The 21427-nt window shown below is 41.7% G+C and overlaps 1 protein-coding gene across 1 annotated transcript; it reads left to right on the top strand.

Annotated features, from left to right (window-relative positions):
• Positions 1-128: 128 nt before the first annotated feature.
• On the top strand, positions 129-19565 carry LOC118908891 (tyrosine-protein kinase Lyn-like). The gene is given in 9 exon segments (XM_057499336.1): positions 129-243; positions 674-718; positions 1560-1665; positions 3144-3242; positions 3365-3475; positions 3974-4119; positions 5199-5351; positions 16574-16756; positions 18644-19565. Coding segments are annotated over 9 exon segments (1200 nt in total). The 3' UTR covers positions 18886-19565.
• Positions 19566-21427: the final 1862 nt, after the last annotated feature.

Here is a 21427-nt window from a genome sequence, read left to right as displayed (position 1 = left end):
GGATGCCATCTGTCCCCACGATGGAATCAGGGTCAGCATAGAAGGCCTGGCCTTGTTAGGACTTGTTCTCAGCTCCCAATGACAGAGCCCTGATTACAGTTTTGTAAACAAGTCTGGGAACCCTGGGGATGAGCAGTCCTGGACCAGGGTGGCAACTCCAGCCATCTCCAGTCTTCTGCTCTGCCATCCCTGGTGTTTTCCAGTCGTCACATGTCTCCAGGCAGAAAGAAGGCAAGGGAAATGGTGAGTGTCCCCAAAGCCACAACCATTTTGTTTATAAATACACTTCCCTCCAAACCTGCCTAGAAAGCTAGAGAATTGGGAAACTAGTCATTTAGCTGGGAAAATTGCCACCCTGGTTAATATTAGGGATCTGTTACCAAACAAGAGGGAGGATGATGACTGGGCAAGCATCAGGCAGCCCCAGTCTGGAGCCCTGTTCATGTCCTGCCTCCATAGGCCAATGGCATCTTTTAGGAGGAGAATCCTGTCTCGTGTAGATGACACTTTGCTGAGCTGTGCAGATAGGGATGCAGCTCTACAGAATTTTTTCTCTGTACTCCTCTTCTTTCCAGCTTAATAAATTACCAAACTAAACCTCAATTCCTATGGTTAGAATATGAGTAAGAAAAGTCGATTAAAATTTTTTTTCTAACAAATATTCTCTCCTAAGTTCCAGAATCTCAGCTCTTACCAGGATAGAGGTTTCAGACTAAAGGTATGTTTGCATAGGAACATGGTAGTTTCTTTCCTTTACTGGTAGAGATGCTGAAAGTAGTTGCCCTGGGTGATTTCACTTATTTTTCTGTTGTGGAAAAATACACATATTTATCATTTTACCCATTTTTAAGTACACAGTTCCATGGCATTAAGTATATTCACGTTATCAGGTAATCATCCCTACCATCCATCTCCAGAACTTTTCTATCATCCTAAACTGGAACTCAGTCCCCATTAAACACTAACTCCCTTTCTTCCCCCTCCCAGCGTTTGACAACCACCATTCTCCTTCTGGCTCTATGAGTTTGATAGTCTAGGAATCTCATATAAGTGGAGATACAGGATTTGCCCTTTTGTGATTGGTTCATTTCACTTAGTATAATGCCTTCAAGGTTCATGCATGTTTTTGCACATGACAGGATTCTCCTCTTTTTTAAAGCTGAATGATATTCCCCCGTGAGTGTGTGTGTGTGTGTGCGAGCGCACATGTATATATACACCACGCTTTGTTTATTCATTCGTCACTGGACATTTGGATTGTTTCCTCTTTTTTGCTGTTGTGATAATGCTGCTGTGAACATCGTTGTAGCATTTCTTAAATATAGGCTTGGAATTAATTATAGCTGTCAGTCTGTATGACTTGAGATAACAAGCACAGTACCCAGCGTGGGTAGTGTGCTACTTCCTGTCAACCTTGGCGGCCCTGAGCCCCACTGGGAGGGAAGCCCACATCATTCTTTCCGTTGCCTTTCTCTTGCCTTTTGTGCCTGATGAGCGTTTGTTAAAATGCTTCTGCTGATGGATTCTTGAAGGTCTTTGCTTCCATCCTTCATTTTTAGATCCAGAGGAGCAAGGAGACATTGTGGTAGCCTTGTACCCCTATGACGGCATCCATCCAGATGACTTGTCTTTCAAGAAAGGAGAGAGGATGAAGGTCCTGGAGGAGTAAGTGCAACTAGGCACAGTGCCTGCTGCCCCTTACTCAGGCCCGAGTCCTGCAGACAACCCTCCCCCTCTTTGCTTCCTGTGGCACAGCTATAGCCAGACCCTCCTCTGGTGGTGGGCAGGAGGCCCCCACCCTCCTTGAGGCCAGCAGGGCTCCGGGAGCAGAAGGAATAGATCTGAAGGAATTTTCCTCTTATGCCTGGCTGTGAGCACTCTCCAGGAGTGCTTTGAAGACAGACACCAGTTTCTTTCTGTGTCCATCTGTGCCATCTTAAAATGTTTGGGTCTGTGTGGCATTTGCACACTATCTTAATGCCATTTTTTGTTTAGTTGTATTCCTCACATTCATACTGGGTTTATGGGGCCAGACTGGTTTGAGTTTTAAGAGCACTGGACTGAAGCAGCAGTCATTTTGGAAAAGTCCCTACTCAGAGCTTGTAACCCTTTTGTGAAAACACTTAGACATCATTTCCTTGACCCTCTCCATGTGGACTCACAGAGCTGTGGCTCTGGTCAGACCACCGGGGCTCAGAACAGTACTGAGAAGGAGGAAGTCAGGTACCTGAATCCTAGCTCGCTGCTACTAACTGTACGCACAGTCACCCTGGCCGGCCAACCAGGGTAGAGGGGGGAGACTTGTGAGTAAGTAGAAGATGTTCCATAGTTGAGAGCAGTTATCGCTGAGGTAAGAGTGACTGTCACTGGCTGAGTGTGACCTCGGACTTAGTCCTGGCCCTGCCACTTGGTAGCTGTGTGACCTTGGTAAGTCAGTTCGACTCTACAGCTTCTTCACTTATAAAATGGGAACCACGAAGCTTCTGTCACGGGGTTGATGTGAGGGTTGTGTGTTTGTGCTTATGCGTGAGTGCAGGAGGGGCACACCGTGGGCGGCAGCCTGGTGCCAGCTGTAGCTGTCCTTCATGTCCTGCAGACAAGGATCCCGTCTGCCTGTGGGAATGTGAAGGGGAGCATGGCTGAGGCGCACAGGGACCCACCCATTCCTCCCTCCTTCACTGCCCCCAGCTCCCCCGCTCCACGTGGGAGCAGAACATGCTGATGAGGCCCACCTGCTGGGAGTTACTTCATGGCTTTCGGTGGTGTTCATCTGTAGAAACTAGGGGTTTTAACAAAGTATTTTGTAACATACAGACCATGGCTTATTATCCTCTCGACTCCCATTTCCTGAAGCATTTCTTAGCGATGCTGGGAGGGGATTACAAATGTTTTGTTTCTGCAAGTTGGGGACCATTTTCACCCCAACTCTTTATAGTGCAGCACTGAGCACAGGGACCCCACTTGTGGCCGCACTGTTTCCCTTTGCTTCAGTCTCTAAACATGTTTTTATTTCAGCAAGAGGAGTGAACATTCCCACTGGATTCTGGGATTCTGATAATCTTTCCCCAAAACACCGTAAGACAATTGCTGTTGTAGCTCCTGAGGCACTGGATACAGACACTTTGATGCTGTTTCTCTTCCAGGCACGGGGAGTGGTGGAAAGCTAAATCCCTTTCAACAAAGAGAGAGGGCTTCATCCCCAGCAACTATGTACCCAAAGTCAACACCTTGGAAACAGAAGAGTGAGTCCTTACATGTCATCGCCTCTGATGGTTTTGTTTGCCCCGTTGGAGTTTTTGTTTATTCTTTGTCTTTTTCCTTCCCTGGAACCTAACACCCATGAAGTGTTAAAATGTATTCTCAGGTGGTTTTTCAAGGATATAACCAGGAAAGATGCAGAAAGGCAGCTTCTGGCCCCAGGGAACAGCGCTGGACCTTTTCTCATCAGAGAAAGTGAAACATTAAAAGGTAGGAAGTGGCTTAAGCCCTGTTACTGAAGCACTGTTTACGGAATCGTTCTTAGAATTCTTTGTAAAAAGGATGTATGTTATGTTCTGGTAGTGAACTTTTATAGTTTGATAACAAATAAGCAGAAATGATTAATTCTCATACTAAAAGTAACACAGAAAGCAATTATAGTCATTTCTTACCAGCTTTGTGTTTGCAGAGCCTCTTACATTATTATTTCTGCTAAACCCTGACATCTTAAGAGAAAGAAATCAAATAATTTTTCAGTTTAGCAAAATAATCATTATCATGAAGAAGGAAAATGGCATGTTGGTAAACTTCATGGCAAACAAAATGCTAGCTTCATTTGTCAAGTAGACTTTTTATAGGACTTTTAAAATTATGGACTGTATACGTAATTTATATTTTATACATTTTTATGGCCAAGTGTGTATTGCAATGTTGTACAATCCAGATCTTATTTATAAATACAAGCGTGATCTTTACTTGTATTTTTCCCCCACAGGAAGCTATTCTCTGTCAGAGATTATGACCCTGTGCACGGTGATGTCATTAAGCACTACAAAATTAGAAGTCTGGACAATGGGGGTTATTACATTTCTCCACAAATCACATTTTCTTCTATTAGTGACATGATTAAGCATTACCAAAGTAAGTAAATACTGAAGGCTGGACAAAACAAAATACTTACTATGAAAATATATGCTATCAAACACTTTCTTACATTAAACTTTTTTATAGATCACATTTCTTTGCCATAAAAATCAAAGGATCGTACTCTAAATTAATTCCAAGTTAATGTACACTGAAATGTACAAAGTCAGATTTGATCATTGTGATACTTATCCCAGTCCTTCCCACTCGGGCCTTGTTGCTTGACAGTTAATGCTCCAATGTTATGAAGAGAAAAATGAATACTGTTTTCACATCACATGTGTTTTCACAACACATCTTAAACATCTGGAATAGGAATACAGATTTGCGGATCTGTGTGTGTGTGTGTGTGTGTGTGTGTGTAAAAGTAATACATACTCTTGGTAAAAGAAAACAGAAATAACAACAAAAACAAAATATTTAGAAGTGGCAAGTCCATGGTCCATTTCCAGTGCCACCCACCGGCCTGTTAAGCTGGGCCTGTGACCAGCCCGTTCAGTTCATCCCCAGTGTGATTGAAGTCGGTTGCTGTGGGCAGTTGTTACTGCTTACAGCTATAGCCTGCTCCAAGGGAATACACATTACAAGTCTGCTTAGATCCTAAAATATGGAAAGAGCAATATACCCCAGATTTTGTGGCATCCTCCCTCCCTCTCTGTCATCTCTATTCACTTAGAGCGTGTGTGGTGAATGTTTACTGTTCTCTGGCCTTCCTGGGCTGGAGGGTCCCTGGTGACATCACCAAGTCCACACTTTTGTGCCCTGAGGTACTTACATGGGCTCAGTAATCTAAAATACATTTTACTAAGTGTGACAACATGTCAGCTTTTATCTGCTGGTGTTGTTTGTTTTAAATAGATTAGCAGTGCTAATGAATAAAATCAAGTATGTTTTAAATTGTCTTTCACTTAAGACTTTCTAAGTCATGACTATACAAAAGATAACCTCATAAGCATTTGAGTTCATAGACTCTGGCAAGTTGGAAATTATAAGACTAATAGTCGAAACTTCCTCAAAGATACCGGTAAAACATATAAGTATGACGTTTTTGTCCTTTCTCTTCTCTTTCAAATTAGAGCAGTCAGATAGTTTGTGCAGAAGACTGGAGAAGGCATGTATCAGTCCCAAACCACAAAAGCCATGGGATAAAGATGCCTGGGAGATCCCACGGGAGTCCATTAAGTTGGTGAAGAGGCTGGGTGTTGGACAGTTTGGGGAAGTCTGGATGGGTGAGTGTGTGGCTCTGCAGCCAGTCCACTCCAGATGTGACAACAGGAGAAATAAGGGCTCAAGTTGATATCTGTTTGTTTTCTCAGCCAAATGCTAACCTGTATCAGAAGCTATTTCCGTTGTGTCTCTCTGTCCACCAATTACTTGAGGAGACTCTTCCTCTGACTTAGTAATTCTCCTTTAGAATGAATGTTCATGCGGACGCCGGCAGCAGGTGTGTATCCCAATTGTTGTGCCTACTCTTTCTTGATTCCTTCATTACCAGACTCTCTGGTCTGTATTTTAAGTGAGGGACATTTACTTCCATCTCAGGGAAAGATACACTTGGGTTTAGGACCATCCTTGCTCATAGGCTTAATAGGAAGCCTCACATTTACTGTAATTTCTCACCCAGGAAGTTTCCAAAAATTTTCAAAGTGCCATCCTTAATGAATCACCCCTTACCATTAAGTACTGCCTTCTCAGGCTGGCAAGAGTCACCCTGAAATTATGGCAGCGACTTTCTCCTGGGGATTCTTTCTGCCCATTGTCTTTCTGAAAGTTTTTATAGTGAATGTGAGCTTCCTTTTCTTTTGTGATAAGAATTTTAAAAACCCTTCTTAAGAAAAAATCATGTTCTCTTCATGATTCTAATTGAAAATGCAGTGACTTCTGTCAAGGATAGCATATTAGGTCATATACATCTTTCCGAATCACTTTTTCTGTGCCAGCTTTGTGTGAGTGAGAGCAAACATTATTTGTAAGGAGCAGGAAGAGGGGGGGTACACGGCTTACAAAAACTGTGTGCATCCAGCTGAGTGGGAACTGAAGACTCTTTGCAGCCCCTGCAGCCACGTGGTCATCGCACTTCCCGGTCTAGGGGTCTATGAGGCAGAGGTGTTTCCTCTAAAATCTTTGCCCCTGGGATCACGGCTTTGCCCACTTTCTCCTACTGGTGCTGCTTCAGCCAAAGCGTCCTTTCAATATGGCACATCCTGACCCAGCCCGCAGTTAACCCTTACTGCACTGTAAGCCTTTGTGAACGTTTTTACGGAATTCAAGTCAACAGCTATAATCAATACAACCTCACATTCTCCATTTTGGTCGGCGGATTTCAGAACTAGTCAGAGTGCGTATCAGCTCTCTTTCCATTCCCGTCGGCAGATTCCCCGGTGCGAGTGCTCGCTCTCACTGTGGCCTCTTACCATTCACACGCTGCTGCTGCCTGTGTCATGATACCCTCCTCCTTCTTTTCTCTCTCTGCTCTTTTCTTTTTTATTGAAGAAAAATTCATGTAACAAAAGATCAGTCATTTTAAAGTGAACAATTTAGTGACATTTATTATATTCACATTGCTGTGAAACCAGCTCCTCATTCTAGTTCCAAGCCGTTGTCATCACCCCAGAAGGAACCCGTGTGCCCATTGAGCGGCCAACTCCCCATTCCTCCCCGTCAGCCCCTGGCACCCATCATTTGACGTCTGTCTCTGTGAATGTGGCTATGCTTAACGGAATCATACCTTGTCTGTCCTGTTACGTCTGGCTTATTTCACTGAGTGTAGTGCCTGCAAGGTTCATCCATGTGGTAGCAGGTGTCAGAGTTTCATTCTTCTTCATGGCTGAATCACATCTGTTCTATGGCTGTGCCACAGTTTGTTTACTTGTTCATCAGTTGATGGGCAGTTGGGTTGTTTCCACCTTTGACAATTGTGAATGATGCTGCTACGACCATTCATGTACAAATCATTATGAAGAAAAAAGTTTTCATTTGTCTTGGGTCATATACATTATTTAAGGAGTGGAATTGCTAGATCATATTGTAATTCTATGTTTAATTTTTTGAGGAACCATCGAGCTATTATCTGCTCATTAAAAAAAAGACCCCTTTTTTCTTCCCCCAATATACTTACATTTATTTTCTAATATATTTTTTCAAATCTACAGACTAGGGACAGGAACAGTATAATAAACACTGTATACCTTTCCCCTACATTCACTAATTGATAGTTTTCTATATATGGTTTATCTTTTTAAACATACACGCACACATACACATGTATATATTGTTATTTTGTTGAGCCACTTGAGAGTAAATGCAGATGTGATGACTCTTCACCCTTAAATGCTTAAGGCTCCTAAGGCACCTTAAGTACATGTGTCTCCTAAGAGCAGGGCTGTTATCTTATACAATACAATGAGCACATTCAGGAAATTAAATGTTGATACATAGTATCATCTAGTGTAGACCCTCATTTTCCTAGTCATGACCTCACAACTCTCTGGGATCATGTATTTGCATCTGGTTAATACATCTTTAGTCTCCTTGAATTGGGAACCATTCCTTGGCCCATCTTCACCTTTTATGATGCCAGCATTTTGTAGGACACAGGTTAGTTATTTTGTAGAATGTCCCTCACTTGGATTTTCCTGATGTTTCCTGTGATTTGGCTCAGAGTATGCCCTTGTGCACAAATAGCATCTAAGTATAAAGCAATGCTGGGTCCCCAGTGAATCCACGGGAGGCACGAAATATTCGCCGGTCCCATTATTGCTGATGTTTGTTTGATTTTAAGGAAGTCCATCAGATTTTCCCACTGTAAGTATTACTTTTAATTCCCTTTTGTAGCTAATTGATAATCTGTGGAGATATTTTTAAGCCTGTGTCATTATGCTATGATCCAAAAGAACTTCCCCAAGTGGTTTCAGCGTGCTGTGCTCATGTTGAATTCTCTTCCCCCTTAGAAGTCGTAGCTTCTCTGAGAAGCTGCAGTTGTCCCTGTGTCCCTCCCACACTCCCCTAAACATGTCTACTCCAGCCCCACGGGCTCACTCTGGGAGCCAGGGGCTCTGCCCTCCCTCCCTGGCCTCCCCTTTCCAGCTTTGTCTCCTTGTTGAGAGGATTGGCCGGCAAGTACACGTTCCTTGTGACCTTGCCTTGTCCTCTAGGTCTCTCAGGCCATCTGCCTGCTCGCTCTTCTCTGCATTGCCCCTGACCCTGAGAGGGGAGACGATGACAAGTGTGGAGGGGGAGGAAGGAGAATGGGGGGAGGGAGAAAGGACTGTCTCAGCTATAGTGTCACTGCCCCCACCCCCCACCCCCAGGCTCATTTTCATCAGTTACCTCTTATACTCACTGCAATTACACTGTAAGAGGAATTCTGGTCATCACTTGATAAATGAGGACCCTGAGAATCAGATAAGCAACTTGCCCAAAGTCCTTCAAGGCGGTGAGGATGCCAGCTGCCAGGCAACCCAGAGAACTGGACTCTCGCTCGCTCAACGATCTGCAAGTTAGTTTGGCTTCCCTAGCCTCAGTTTCCTCATCAGGAAAGTGGGCAAACAACCCTCTCATCAGCTGCTGAAAGGAGGAATGGGATGATGTACCTGAGATGTTCCCTGGAGAGCCTAGCTCTGTGCTCTCTATTTTTATCACTATTTTCATTTTACTGTGTTTGACTATAGTCACTGGCATCTGTATTTCAATGGATTTTCCCCAACTTTATTCATGATTCCAAACTGTAGATAATCCAGTTAGACCTTCCTATGGAGATTTGCCAGGAAAAGAAATAGCATACCATCATGCAGAGAAAAGTAGAAGGAGCTGAGCTGGGGTGTCTGCTCCAAGGCAGGGGGCGTGCATGTGAAGTGATGGTGTGGAGTATGCTTCCCGTCTCCTTCATCCAACTGTGAGATCACGACAAAAGCATCACACTGTGTGCTCTTTTCACCCAAGAGGTCAAATCTGCTGCCCTGGGAAGTTATCACTGAGAGGGAAGAGATCACGGTAGTCCTCTTGTACTTTCTTAAAATTTTCTTGAGGGCTGTTAGCAAGTAGAATGGGAACCAGCTCCACGACGGTGCTGCCCATGGGTGCCATTTGCCAGCCCAGCTCGTGAGGAGTGTGTAAGCCAGTGGAAGTCAAGAGGAAGGTAGCAGCAGGGGGCACATGCCTGAGTAGACCTGCCCAGCACAGTGCCATCGGGAGAGGCTCAACCTTGTCCTGAAATTGTCCCCTGGAGCTCAAGCACATTGGACCTTTCTGGGACTGAGACAACCTCTTTGCTTCCAATTCCAGATACACTAGATCCTCCTGCCCTTTCTCACCCTTTCCTGTTCATGGGCTTCCACTGAGCCATGTGCTAAAAGTTCACACTGATTTTAGAGAATTTTTATTTGGCATGTACCCAGGTGGTGCCTGGAAGAAGCTAAGGTTTAGAAGAGAGAAGAGGGCATTGGAAAATGTGCAACTGTCCTGTCCAGAGTGTTACTTTCTATTTACACTGTTTGAAAGAAGGTAAAAATCTTGTGAAAATTCATCATTTGAATAGATTTGCTAATAATGTTTTATTTGAAATGGAGTTAACAATAGAACCTGGTTTGCAGGAATGGTGTAAGGATTGAAGGAGATGATACTGACCAGCTCTTAGCTCAGTTGAGAGCACTCAAAGAGCCACTCTTATTTTTAAATACTTAATTTTATTATAAAGTATGGTAACATTAAAGTATAGGCTATGAAATAGGGGAGAGATGACCCAGGATTTCCCCATGCACACAGGTTGTTTCTTATTTTCATAATTAAACTTTTTTATTTTGAGATAATTACATATTCACATGCAGTTGTAAGAAATAATATAGAAATGAAAACATATGTCCATGCAAATGTATAAAAGAAATTTTATGCAAATTTTCATAAGAGCATTATTCATAATAGCCAAAAAGTGTAAACCACCCAAATATCCATCAGTGAATGAATGGATAAACAAAATGTGGTGTACCCACAGAATGGGATATCATTCAGCAGTGCAAAGAAGCAAAGGGCTGACACTTGCTACAGCACAGATGACCCTTGGAAACACCAAGTTAAATGAAAGAAGCCAGACCAGACCCAAAGGACCACAGTTGGAATTACATGATTCCATATTTCTGCAATGTCCAGAATAGGCAAATCTGTAGAGACAGAGTAGATGAGTGGTTGCCTCAGCTTGGGGGGTTTGAGGCGGTGGGAGGATAGGGGAGTGACTGTAATGGGTACAGGGCTTCTTTTGGGAGTGAAGAAAATGTCCCATTGATTGTGGTGATGGTCCCACAACTCTGAATATACAAAAACCAATGAATGTATAGTTTAATTGGGTAGGTGGCATGGCATATGACTTATAGTTCAGTAAAGCTATCATATATATAAAATAAATAATACAAAGAGATCTCATGGAACCTTTACCCAGTTTCTCCCAATAGTGACTTCTTGCAAAGCTATAGCATAGTATCATTGCCAGGATTTTGAAATTGATAGGTTTTTTTTATTGTGCTTTTCTCCTTCTAGTCTTATACTAAAGAAAGGAAAGAAGAAAGGGAGGGAAAGAGAGAAAAGAAAAGAAATAATGGAAAATTTTGATCTGGGATCTTTTGTGGATAGGTTCTGTGAATTTGGCCGTCAGGCAGGGAACATCCCCTTAGCTATGGCAATAACGTCAGTACATTGAATGCATTTAGCAGAGAAATACTGGGAATAAAACCAAAAGAATAATGAATCAGCAGTCAAGGGCTGGCACCTCACCCATGTGTTTGTGCTTCTCATTCTGACTGTTCTGGGGCTGGTAGGACCCAAGGTCTGCACCTTCAAGCTGCCAGAATTTAGTTTTGGTTTCTCAAGGGACAGCAGGCTAGCTTTTCTCATGGGTAAACAAAGAAAAAGACATTACAAATTATGTCAGTTAACTAAGTTAGTGTTTTTTCAAAGCATGAGGAATGGTTCATAGACTACCAGTCACATTCTATAGTCTGAATTTTTTGTTCTGAAATACAGTGAATAAATACTAGGAAGTGACCTGTTCTGGGTGGGAGGAGGGAGGGGTGAAAGAAAGAGGAATTTCTCCCTCAAGCTGTTTCCTCTTGCCCACATGATTCTCTTGACATCTGGCTTGGTGACAGGTTTTCCTCTGTGGATTGTTGGATTCCAAGGGAACTCACTGATCAGTGAAGCTAAGGATGGTGCTTCCTGTTACCTCTTGCTCTGTGAAAAGAGTTTGTGGAAGAAGGGAAACTTGTTTGGAATTGAGTTTTGCATGGTAAATTTTCATTTGAGCCAACTGCATTGAAATTCATCACCAGTCAAATTCCCAAATTAACTACATGCATCTTTTTTAAAGACCACCTCCCTTGTGATACTCACACACTTCTAGCATTAGTCATACCTGGACTTGGAACTTTCTCAAATTGTTACACTGGCTTCCCTGAACTGTGGCAAGTACCACTCCACAAGAAATTCTTTACTACTTTCCAAAGATGTATTTTAAAAGATCATTTCCATCTGTAATGCCAACATAAACCCCCTGGTTAGGTTAACTGAATCTGCACACTACAGAATGTATCTTCATAAAGTACAATTTGATACTTAGTGCTGAATAAAAATTATGCCTTTAGTGCAAGATGAAAACCTGCCCTATTGTTTAAATGCCACAGCCCTAAAAAAGCTGGTGACATTCTTCAGCTGTGTCCTACACAGCTGTTTTATTCACTGTTCATTTGAACTCCTTATCAGCATTTTTGATATCTTTAGCAGCTGTAGTAGATTTCCTGATGACTTTCCCCCTACCCTTGGAAAGCATTGTTTTCTTCTTCATCCTTTACCATAATTTTATATTATGTAAAAGTCTCAATAAGTTCCATTGCTTTTATGATGAGAAAAGGGGAATCATTTTGTTTCTTTCTGTTTTATTGCTCTGTAACAACAAGCAAACAAAAGGGTGTAAGACACAAATATTCAATATCATAAATACTTACAGAATGAAAACCCGTGTGGAGACCCCTGAGATCACACAGTGGAAGCTTGCCAGCGCCCAGAAGCCTCCACTTACCCCTTCCTAACCACAAAGGCAACTACTATTCTGACTTTTGTAATAATTTCCTGGCTTTTTTTAATACTTCTACTACTTGTGTAGATGGGGATATGCACCCCCAGACACTCTAGTTTAGTTTTGCCTATTTGTGAACATTGCATAAATGAATTGTACCAAATGGACTCCTTTACTATGTCCTCTCTTTTTTATTCAATGTTGTGTTTGTGAGATTCATCCATGTTTTGGGGTGTAGTTGCTGTTCATCCACCTTCATTGCTCCATAGCAGTGTGTGCTGTATTTGTATTCAAGATGTGAAGAGTTTATCCATTGATTTCACTATTTATTGATAGTATTAGAGTTGTTCACAGGTTTTGACTACTATGAGCAATGCCACTGTGAATATTTTTGTGCTGGTTTCAGGGCACATGTTTCCCTAGGGTGACCAGGAGTGGATTTGCTGGATCATAAAAATAGGAACCTCAAGTCTACTTAATAGTGCCAACAAGTTTCCAAAGTGCTTGTCCCAGTTCTGACTCTTAACAGCGAAGTACAGAAGTTCTCAGCATCCCACTTCCTGACCGCCAGAGTTGTACCTGGAAGGATGTGGGTCCCGGGTCAACACAGCCGTGTGTGTGTGTGTGTGTGTGTGTGTGTGTGTGTGTGTTGTCACTCAAGCTTATTGCACATGCAAGGAGGCTACTCTGTCAACATCCTTCGTGGGTCCCCGGGATATTGCTCAGAAAAGAACACTGCCCCAGTTTCCCTACCAAGGGGGCAGGTGTTCACCTGCAGTTGTGCTGTCAGACTTTGTAATTGTTGTCAGGCTGGGTGGTAGTTTCTCCCTATGGCCTTATTTGCATGTCTCTGATTACTAGTAAGGTCGAGTTCCTTTCACATATTGTTTGTCATTTGGATTTATTTTTTAAAAGTCCCATCTATTTTTCTGTTTCTCTTATTGATTTGTAGGAATTCTTTATATATTCTGGACACTGTTTCTTTGTCAGTTACATGTATCAAAGAGTATGTTTTCTTGCTCTGCTTTGCTGCTAATAATATTCATGTAGTTGAGGATCTATTTATAAACTTGTCATCAAATTTTTAACAGAACCTTTTTTTTAATTGAAGTGTTGTTGATAATACAATCTTGTGTTGATTTCAGGTGTACACCATAGTAATTCTTCAATTAAATACATTGCTAAATCTTCACCTTGATAAGTGTAGTTACCATCTGTCCCCATACAAAGTTATTACGATATTATTGATTATACTCCCTTTGCTGTACTTTTCATCTCCATGGCTTTTTTATTTATAATTGGAAGTTTGTACCTCTTGATCCTCTTTGCCTATTATAGTCATCCTTTGTGTCAAGTACTAGTTTGTTCTCTGCATTTATGAGTCTGTTTTGTTTTTTTATTTGTTTCATTTTTTTGATTCCACATATAAGTGAAACATACGGTATTTGTCTTTTTCTGTCTGACTTACTTACCATAATATCTTTAAGGCCATCCATGGTGTTGCAAATGGAAAGATTTCATTCTTTTTTGTGGTTGAGTAATATTCCACTGTGTGTATGTACCACTTTTTATTCATCCATTCATCTATTGATGAACACTTGGGTTGCTTCCATACCTTGGCTATTGTAAATAATATTGCAGTAATCATATGGTGCATGTATCTTTTTATACTAGCGATTTTGTTTTCTTTGGGCAAATACAAGAAGTGAAATTGCTGGGTCATACAGTATTTCTATTTTTAGTTTTCTGAGAACCTCCATACTTCTTTCCATAGTGACTGCACCAGTTTGCATTCCCTTTACATGAGGGATCCCTTTTCTCCACATCCTCGCCAACACTTGCTTTTTCTTGTATTTTTTATATTAGCCATGCTGACTGGTATGAAGTGATATCTCATTGTCATTTTGATTTGCATTTCCCTGATGATTAGTGCTGTTGAACATGTTTTCATTTGACTGTTGGCCATCTGGATATCTTATTTGGAAAAATGATATTTTGGGTCTTCTGCCCATTTTTTAATTGGGTTATTTTTTTTTGGTGTTGAATTGTGTGAGTTCTTTATATATTTTGGATTTTAGTCCCTTAACATCTATCATTTGCAAATATATTCTCCTGTTCAGAAGGTTGCCTTTTCAGTTTGTTGGTGGTGTGCTTTCCAGTGCAGAAGCTTTTTAGTATGATGTAGTCCCATTTGTTTATTTTTGCTTTTGTTTCCCTTGCCTGGAGAAACAGCCAGAAAAAAATTACTAATGCTGCTTTTCAGGAGTGTACTGACTGTGTTTTCTTCTGGGAGTTTCATGGTTTCAGGTCATATTTTTAGGGCTTTAATCCATTTGAGTTTATATTTGTACATTATGTGAAACAGTGATTCAGTTTCATTCTTTGGCATGTAGCTGTCCAATTTTCCTAACATCATTTATTGAATAGATTGGCCTCTCCCCCTTGTATATTCCTGCCTTCCTTGTCATATATGAATTGACCATACATGCGTGAGTTTGTTTCTAGGCTCTCTATTCTGTTCCATTGATCTGTGTGTCTATTTTTGTGCCAGTACCATACTGTTTTCATTACTATAGCCAGGTAGTACTAGTTGAAACCTCCAGCTTTGTTCTTCTTTCTCAAGATTGTTTTGGCTATTCAGGGTCTTTTGTGGCTCTAATGAATGTAGTGGAATTCCCTTGATTCAAGGGACTTTTGGTGGTGGAGTTTACTCTAACTTTCCTGTTAAGAGTCATGAAAGGTTACATTGTTTGCAATTATGCATTTAGGTGGAAAATCAACTTAATATATGCATGATTCAATTTTGTGTAGATTGCAGCTTTTGAAAATGACCTAGGATAGTATTTTCTTAGCTTTTTATTACTATCTTATCCATAGGTTCTAACACATTTTATTTTATATACTTCATTCTTCACTTTTCTACAGGGCACTGCAAGCTACAAATGCAAGTGAAAGTGGAATGTAAAGGGAAAAGTTTTAACAGAAATCAATGTTAATGATCAGAAGAAAAACTATTAGCTAGGATTGACTGTTAACTGTAAACTTATACTTTCTCTTGCCCATTTGAAGGTGTAAAAATAGAAACATTTCCTTTAAAAATAATTCCTTGGTTAAAAAAAAGATAAGTACTCATTCACAAATTTAAAAAAAAGAAACTAACCATCACCCCAAATTCTACCACCCAGAGATCATCACTGTTGATGTTTTACTGAGTGTGCTGTCAGCTCTCTATGCTGTACATATACAGATAATTATGTGACCTAAACAAGGGGACTGGACACTCTGTCACTATTTCTTAGAGTCATATTTTTTTCAGGGCAAGTACAGATAGATGTCATCTGCTGGGAGGCTCATGGTCCTAACCAGATGTCACTATCTCCTCACCTTTTTCTTTGTACTTCCAAGAGAAGTACGGGGACAGAGGGAAGAATGGGGGAATGTGATTATCTATAGTTCTGCTTTGTCAAACTCTGAGAAAAGGCTTTCCTAGGACAAAACCTGGCTCAGAATTAAGCATATCACTAAGGCAGGTCCCAGAAAAGTGGTGCCTTGGGAAAGCTATGTTAGGAGTCAGAATTTCCAAAGTGCATTCCATGGGGTGTGAAAAGGTATGGTTTTTCATAATGTTCTGTGGTCAGGAAAGTGTAGGAAGTGCTGAGGTTAACCAGCAGATGGGTTTCTTCCCTGAAGGGCTCTCATGTTCCTGCTGCATCTGCTGCGTGGAGGAGGTGGTGACAGGCAGTGGTTCCCAGACATTCAATGCAGAACCCTTTGTTCGTGGGGAATCACCCAAGTCTTTGAAGACTTTGGGGAATGTTTATTTGACACTTGTATATTGCACTGTAATGTTAGTACATATAAGTACTTTTTTAATGTGCAAATCTTTTTTTCTGTTTATAAAAATAGTACATATTCATTGTAGAAAAATCAGTAGGTAGTTAGAGGAATGGTGAACAAAATTAAAATCACCCGTAATTGCACCATTGGAGATAGCTAGTATTTGGTGTGTTTTGGTATATTTTCTTCCAGACCATTGTGTGTATGTGTAAAAGTATACAGAGCTTTGAATGGTGGCAGTGGGGAGGGGTGTCTTGGATAAAGAACATTTCCTTAATTAGAGGATAATCTTAGTCTGATGAAGTACATATAGAATTGTTGTTTTTTTTAACTACTGTTTTATAAAAACCTTTTGATTTGGGAATAATTTTAGAGTTTTTATATAGATGGTACAGAGAACTCATATATCCTTCATTCAGGGTCCCCTAATATTGGCATTATATAGAGTTTTATATAAGTTTTGTTCTGTCTGTAAACTAAATTTTCTTCTAATTCTGCATGTAGTTTCGGACTTTCACTGGGGTAAGGCGTGCCCTCTCTGCGCTTTCTTCCTAGGTTACTACAACAACAGTACCAAAGTGGCTGTAAAAACCCTGAAACCAGGCACTATGTCAGTGCAGGCATTCCTGGAAGAGGCAAACCTCATGAAGACCCTTCAACATGACAAGCTGGTGAGGCTGTATGCCATGGTCACCAAAGAGGAGCCCATCTATATCATCACCGAGTACGTGGCCAAGGGTGAGCCCAGCCCCAAGTCCCAGGACTTTAAAAAGCCTGAAGCCTCAAAAAGTAAAATGTCTGAATATTCAGGAATATTCAAATAAGTTTGTGCTCACTACCAAAGAATCAGGAAGTATGGGAAAACAAAGCATTTTCATAAACCACCTCACTGGAAGAAATCAGTGTTATAAAATTAATGTACAGTCTTTTTTTTTCTCCACATTTTGCCTATACATATTCGCTTCAAGAATAGTACCCAATATGTATAGGGCCCCAATCAGTATAAGTATTTGTAAAACAAATGAATATATATTTCAAATAAGTGTATTTTTGTTACATATTTAAAATGTGAGTTCTCAAAATCCTAAAACTAGTTCATTTTCCTCTGTAGTATTGTCTAAATGTTCAGCCTGTCACTTTAAAATGTCAGCATTTAAAAAACTCCTTGAGGTGAAATTCCTGTATAATCATAGAATCACAGAAGAGGATTCAAGCAACCATATTTTCTCCCACTGTTACCACCTTCATATAAAGGGGTTTGAATCACACTCTTTCCTCCAATTCAGTAGAGAAACTAAAAAATTTTTCAAAATCATCAGAAGAAATGAAGGCAGGAAAGAAAGAATCGTAAGCAGTAATCCAGTAATCTCCTCATGGAGACTATAGTGTGATGTCACAGCTGAAGACATTAGAAAGATGAATATTGCATTTTCTTATTTAGTATATGTAAATATTTTGAATATTAGTTACTCAGTCCTTCCAAAAAAAGACACAGAAATAAAAAAAAGACCTCGCCCCCACAGCTTAGGTTGTTATAGCCCAGAAACCAGGCCCAGGATCAGATGCTTTGTAAGAGTTCAATAAACACTTGTTGAATTAATTAACTAATAGTAGTCTTCCCCCCACCCTGGACACTTTTTTTTGTTTAATTAAGATATCGTTGATATACAATCTTATAAAGGTTTCACATGAGCAACCTTATGGTTTCAACATTCACCCATATTATCAAGTCCCCCCTCACCCCCACCCCATTGCAGTCACTCTCCATCAACATAGTAAGATGCTACAGTCATTACTCGTCTTCTCTGTGCTATACTGCTTTCCTCAAGACCTACCTATATTGTGTGCTAATCATAATGTCCCTTAACTCCTCCCTGCCCTGCACCCTCCTCAACCTCTTCCCTTTGTTAACCTCTAGTCCCTTCTTAGAATCTGTGAGTCTGCTACTCTTTTGTTCCTTCAGTTTTGCTTTGTTGTTATTTATATCCCACAGATGCGAGAAATCATTTTAATAGTATTCTTAATCATAATTGCAAGTATGAGTTTCTCCTGATAAGTGCCCAGCATTTATTGATCACTTACTATACACCAGACTGTTCTTGATGTCTTGCCTGCATGATCTCAATCTTTTCCTCAATCTGAGGGCTAAGTACCATTGTTCCGTGTATGGATGAGGTAGCAGAACATTTATGGAGCACTTACTACTTGCTACGCGCAGTGGCCCATGTTTTAAATCCATCCACACAAGGACTCTGATATATCTACTAGGACAAGTGCACTTTACAGGGACTCAGATAAGTACTGGCCAAAGCTGTCCTTGGGCTGGCACTCTAAGGCTTTTGGGAACAAGCATGTCTTGGTTGAGATGAAGCCATGGAAGCGGAAGAGTTTGTCTGCCGGCAGTACCCACCCGACCCTTCTCACCTGGAGCACATGCTCTGTTTACATCAGGTCAAAAGTAACAGGCTGGAGGAGACTGGATTTGACCGACCTCAGGAAAAGCCAGTCATTCTGTGGGGATCCCCACCCCCACCCCCCACCACTAATAGTAATGATCATTGGATTTTGCTTGATTTGCTTTGTAGTGTGTTTGGACTGCACTAACTTGTTCTTCCTTATCAACAGGCAGTTTGCTGGATTTCCTGAAGAGTGACGAAGGGAGCAAAGTGCTACTTCCAAAGCTAACTGACTTTTCTGCTCAGGTAAAGTACCACAAAGCCAGTGTGTGTACAGCTGCAAAGACTCCCTGCCTCAGCTTCACGGCAAAACGGTTTCGGGAAAAATGCATTCCTGTTGACTGTTTCTCTGTCGTGGCTTTGAGAAAAAGGCTTTCCAAAGTGCACTTGCTTGGAGATAGTATTGGGTGATTCACACGAATGTGCGCAGGTGTGTTGAGTTTTGACGTGGATGTCATCTTCTCTAAGACAAGTCAACGTCAACCTCTTTTACTGTCATGTCCACACTAGTGTTAGAAACAAGGCAGCTGAACTGACCACTTTGAGCTGTGTTTTGGAGAAGCCATCCCATGCAGTGTAAGCATAGCACCTTATACATGATATGTACGTGGTGTTTAAATTACTAATTTAATGTACTGATACGTTTAAGTCTTTGTATTCTTGAAAACACAGGAACTGTATTCTCTTTCTACCCCACCCCCTTGAATTCCTTCTTATAGAATTTGTAGTACTAGCCTGGAGGTTGTGACTTTTTTTTCTTTGGAATCTCATGTTTCCTGAAGTATATTTAAGCTCAGAGGGAAGTTACACAGAAATCCAATAATATGTCTGGTGTATCAAGAAAATGTACATTTAAATGATGCCAGCTACTGACTTTTAATAGCTTCACTGTGTCCATTAATTGTGTTCAGGAATTTGCATGTTTTATTTCTCAGTACTGCCATGGTGGCTCATGTTCGGAAGCCACGTACGATAAAGCTGGAAGTTGCACAGGAGATTTCTAGAAGTTCTACAAAAGGGTGGTCTTCATGATTTTCCTTTCATTACTCCCACTTCTTCCCTCAGACCCTCTTTTAGTTGGGAAATCAATAAGGCCTTCTTGGGAAGATGAAGGATTGAATTTGCACACAGGTATAGTACTTGAAGTAAGACAGGATCAGCACACATCCTCTGCCATAGGCTTGTGGCAGGAGCTGACGGGGCTCAACGTCTGGAGACCAGAGTGTGTCGGCTCAATGACACGCCACGCTCAGGGAGTCCTTTGCCTCTTTGGGTTAGTTTATTCAGTGATCAAAAAAGAATGGTAATTCCTACTTTACAGAGATACTGTTGAGGGTCAGGTCACACAAACTGGCATGGACACAGGCACTTCAGGGCCTGCAGGTGGGGGCTGAGGAAGCCGCGGGGTGACAGTGCCCAGCATTCCAGTAAAGGTGTGAAGTGGTGTCACCCTGCTCAGCCCTCATCTCATTTCCCAGAACTTGGCAAGTTCCTTTTCTGAGTGGGAAATTCAAATGTGTTCTGGAACCCCTATACTACTGTGGAAAGAAGCAGAACTGCTGTGATGGAACTTGGGGAAGGGGAGGAGTCCAACAGCCCTCACTTTTTGACCCTCTACTTACACTGTCTCAGCTGCCCTGAGAGGCTCAATGGGACAAACAGGGTGCCGGCCCCCAGGGTGAAAACCGGTCGGAGGAAAGGAGACTTGGATGTGTGCAGCTCTGCATCCCACGGAGTTAGAGTCAGGACATGGAGAAAGCAGAAGTCTGATAAACTATGTCACCCTTGCCACAGGTAAACGAGGCCCTCTATTCAGAGCTGTGACTGGGCATCCCCTATCGGACAGGAGACTTGAAGAGAGCAGTACAGCTTTGCCACACCTGCTTCTCAGGAAGGGAAAGGAGCTGACCGGGGCCTGGACAGAGGGATTGGTGGCCTGGCGGCCTGTGTGGTCACAGTTCCATTCTGTCCATGGGCCCGATCTGTGCCTACAGGTCTGTAGGGTAGAGGTCATGCCCATCAGGGTGTGAACTATACCTGGAGAAGGACTTTGTTTTGTCACATGTGAAATTCTCTCCCTATACAAAAAAAGTCATCTCTGAATTTTATCCCCTTTTCCTGTCTATCATGTGCCACTAATTAACTTTGTCACTTTTCCATAGTGAAGAACATGAGAACATTAAACATTATTAAAGCTGGCCCAAGGTGACAGAGGATACCTGGTGCCAGATACTGAATACTCTAGCCTTTTCTGTACCTTTCCTCCACTGGACTACTTAGGGGAGTCCAGGGTAAAGCGGAGGAATTATATACGTCCATCTGGTAGTTGAACTCCGGGTGATAAAATGTTTCATACTTTCCTTCTTCCGTTAGCACTGTGAGTAGAATTGAGTTGGGAAGTTGAGTGCTCACAGAGGATATAGTTAAATTCAGCAGTTTCTCACAATGGGAGATGGCGAGTAGAAGTAGCCAGTGTGTTTCATCCCAGCCCCAGAGGAATATGGGAACAGGGTGAGGGGCAGCAGTGGGGCTTTTCCCGCATCTCTCTCCAGCCTCTGCTTCCCACTCCCCATGACCTACTTCCCCATGCTCTACTGTCTCGTCACCAGTTTCCCCTTACACCAGCTGAGGCAGGAGGTGGGGTGGGTGCACATGACAGACTCTCAGCTCATCTGAGAGAGGATTTCATCACTTCCTGTCTCAGGATGAGTCCTAAAGGCTCCTCTGAGTCCAGGCATAATTCATCCTTTCCAACCCCTCTCTCAGCCCACTCACCTTCCTCTCCACTTAACTAGCAGAGATCAGAAAATCCCAACTACAGCAGCTTTACTCGGTGCTTTTCCTCTTGTATTAAATGAAGCAATTTTGTGCTCTTTGTGCTAAAATGGGGAAATGACCCCTTTGCAAAGGATGTTTGTCATTCCCAGAGCAGAGAGACCTTGCACCATTCCCT

This window comes from Manis pentadactyla, chromosome 3 (assembly GCF_030020395.1).
Source record: "Manis pentadactyla isolate mManPen7 chromosome 3, mManPen7.hap1, whole genome shotgun sequence".
Classification (NCBI taxonomy): domain Eukaryota; kingdom Metazoa; phylum Chordata; class Mammalia; order Pholidota; family Manidae; genus Manis; species Manis pentadactyla.
This window is presented reverse-complemented; position numbering and strand designations above follow the sequence as displayed.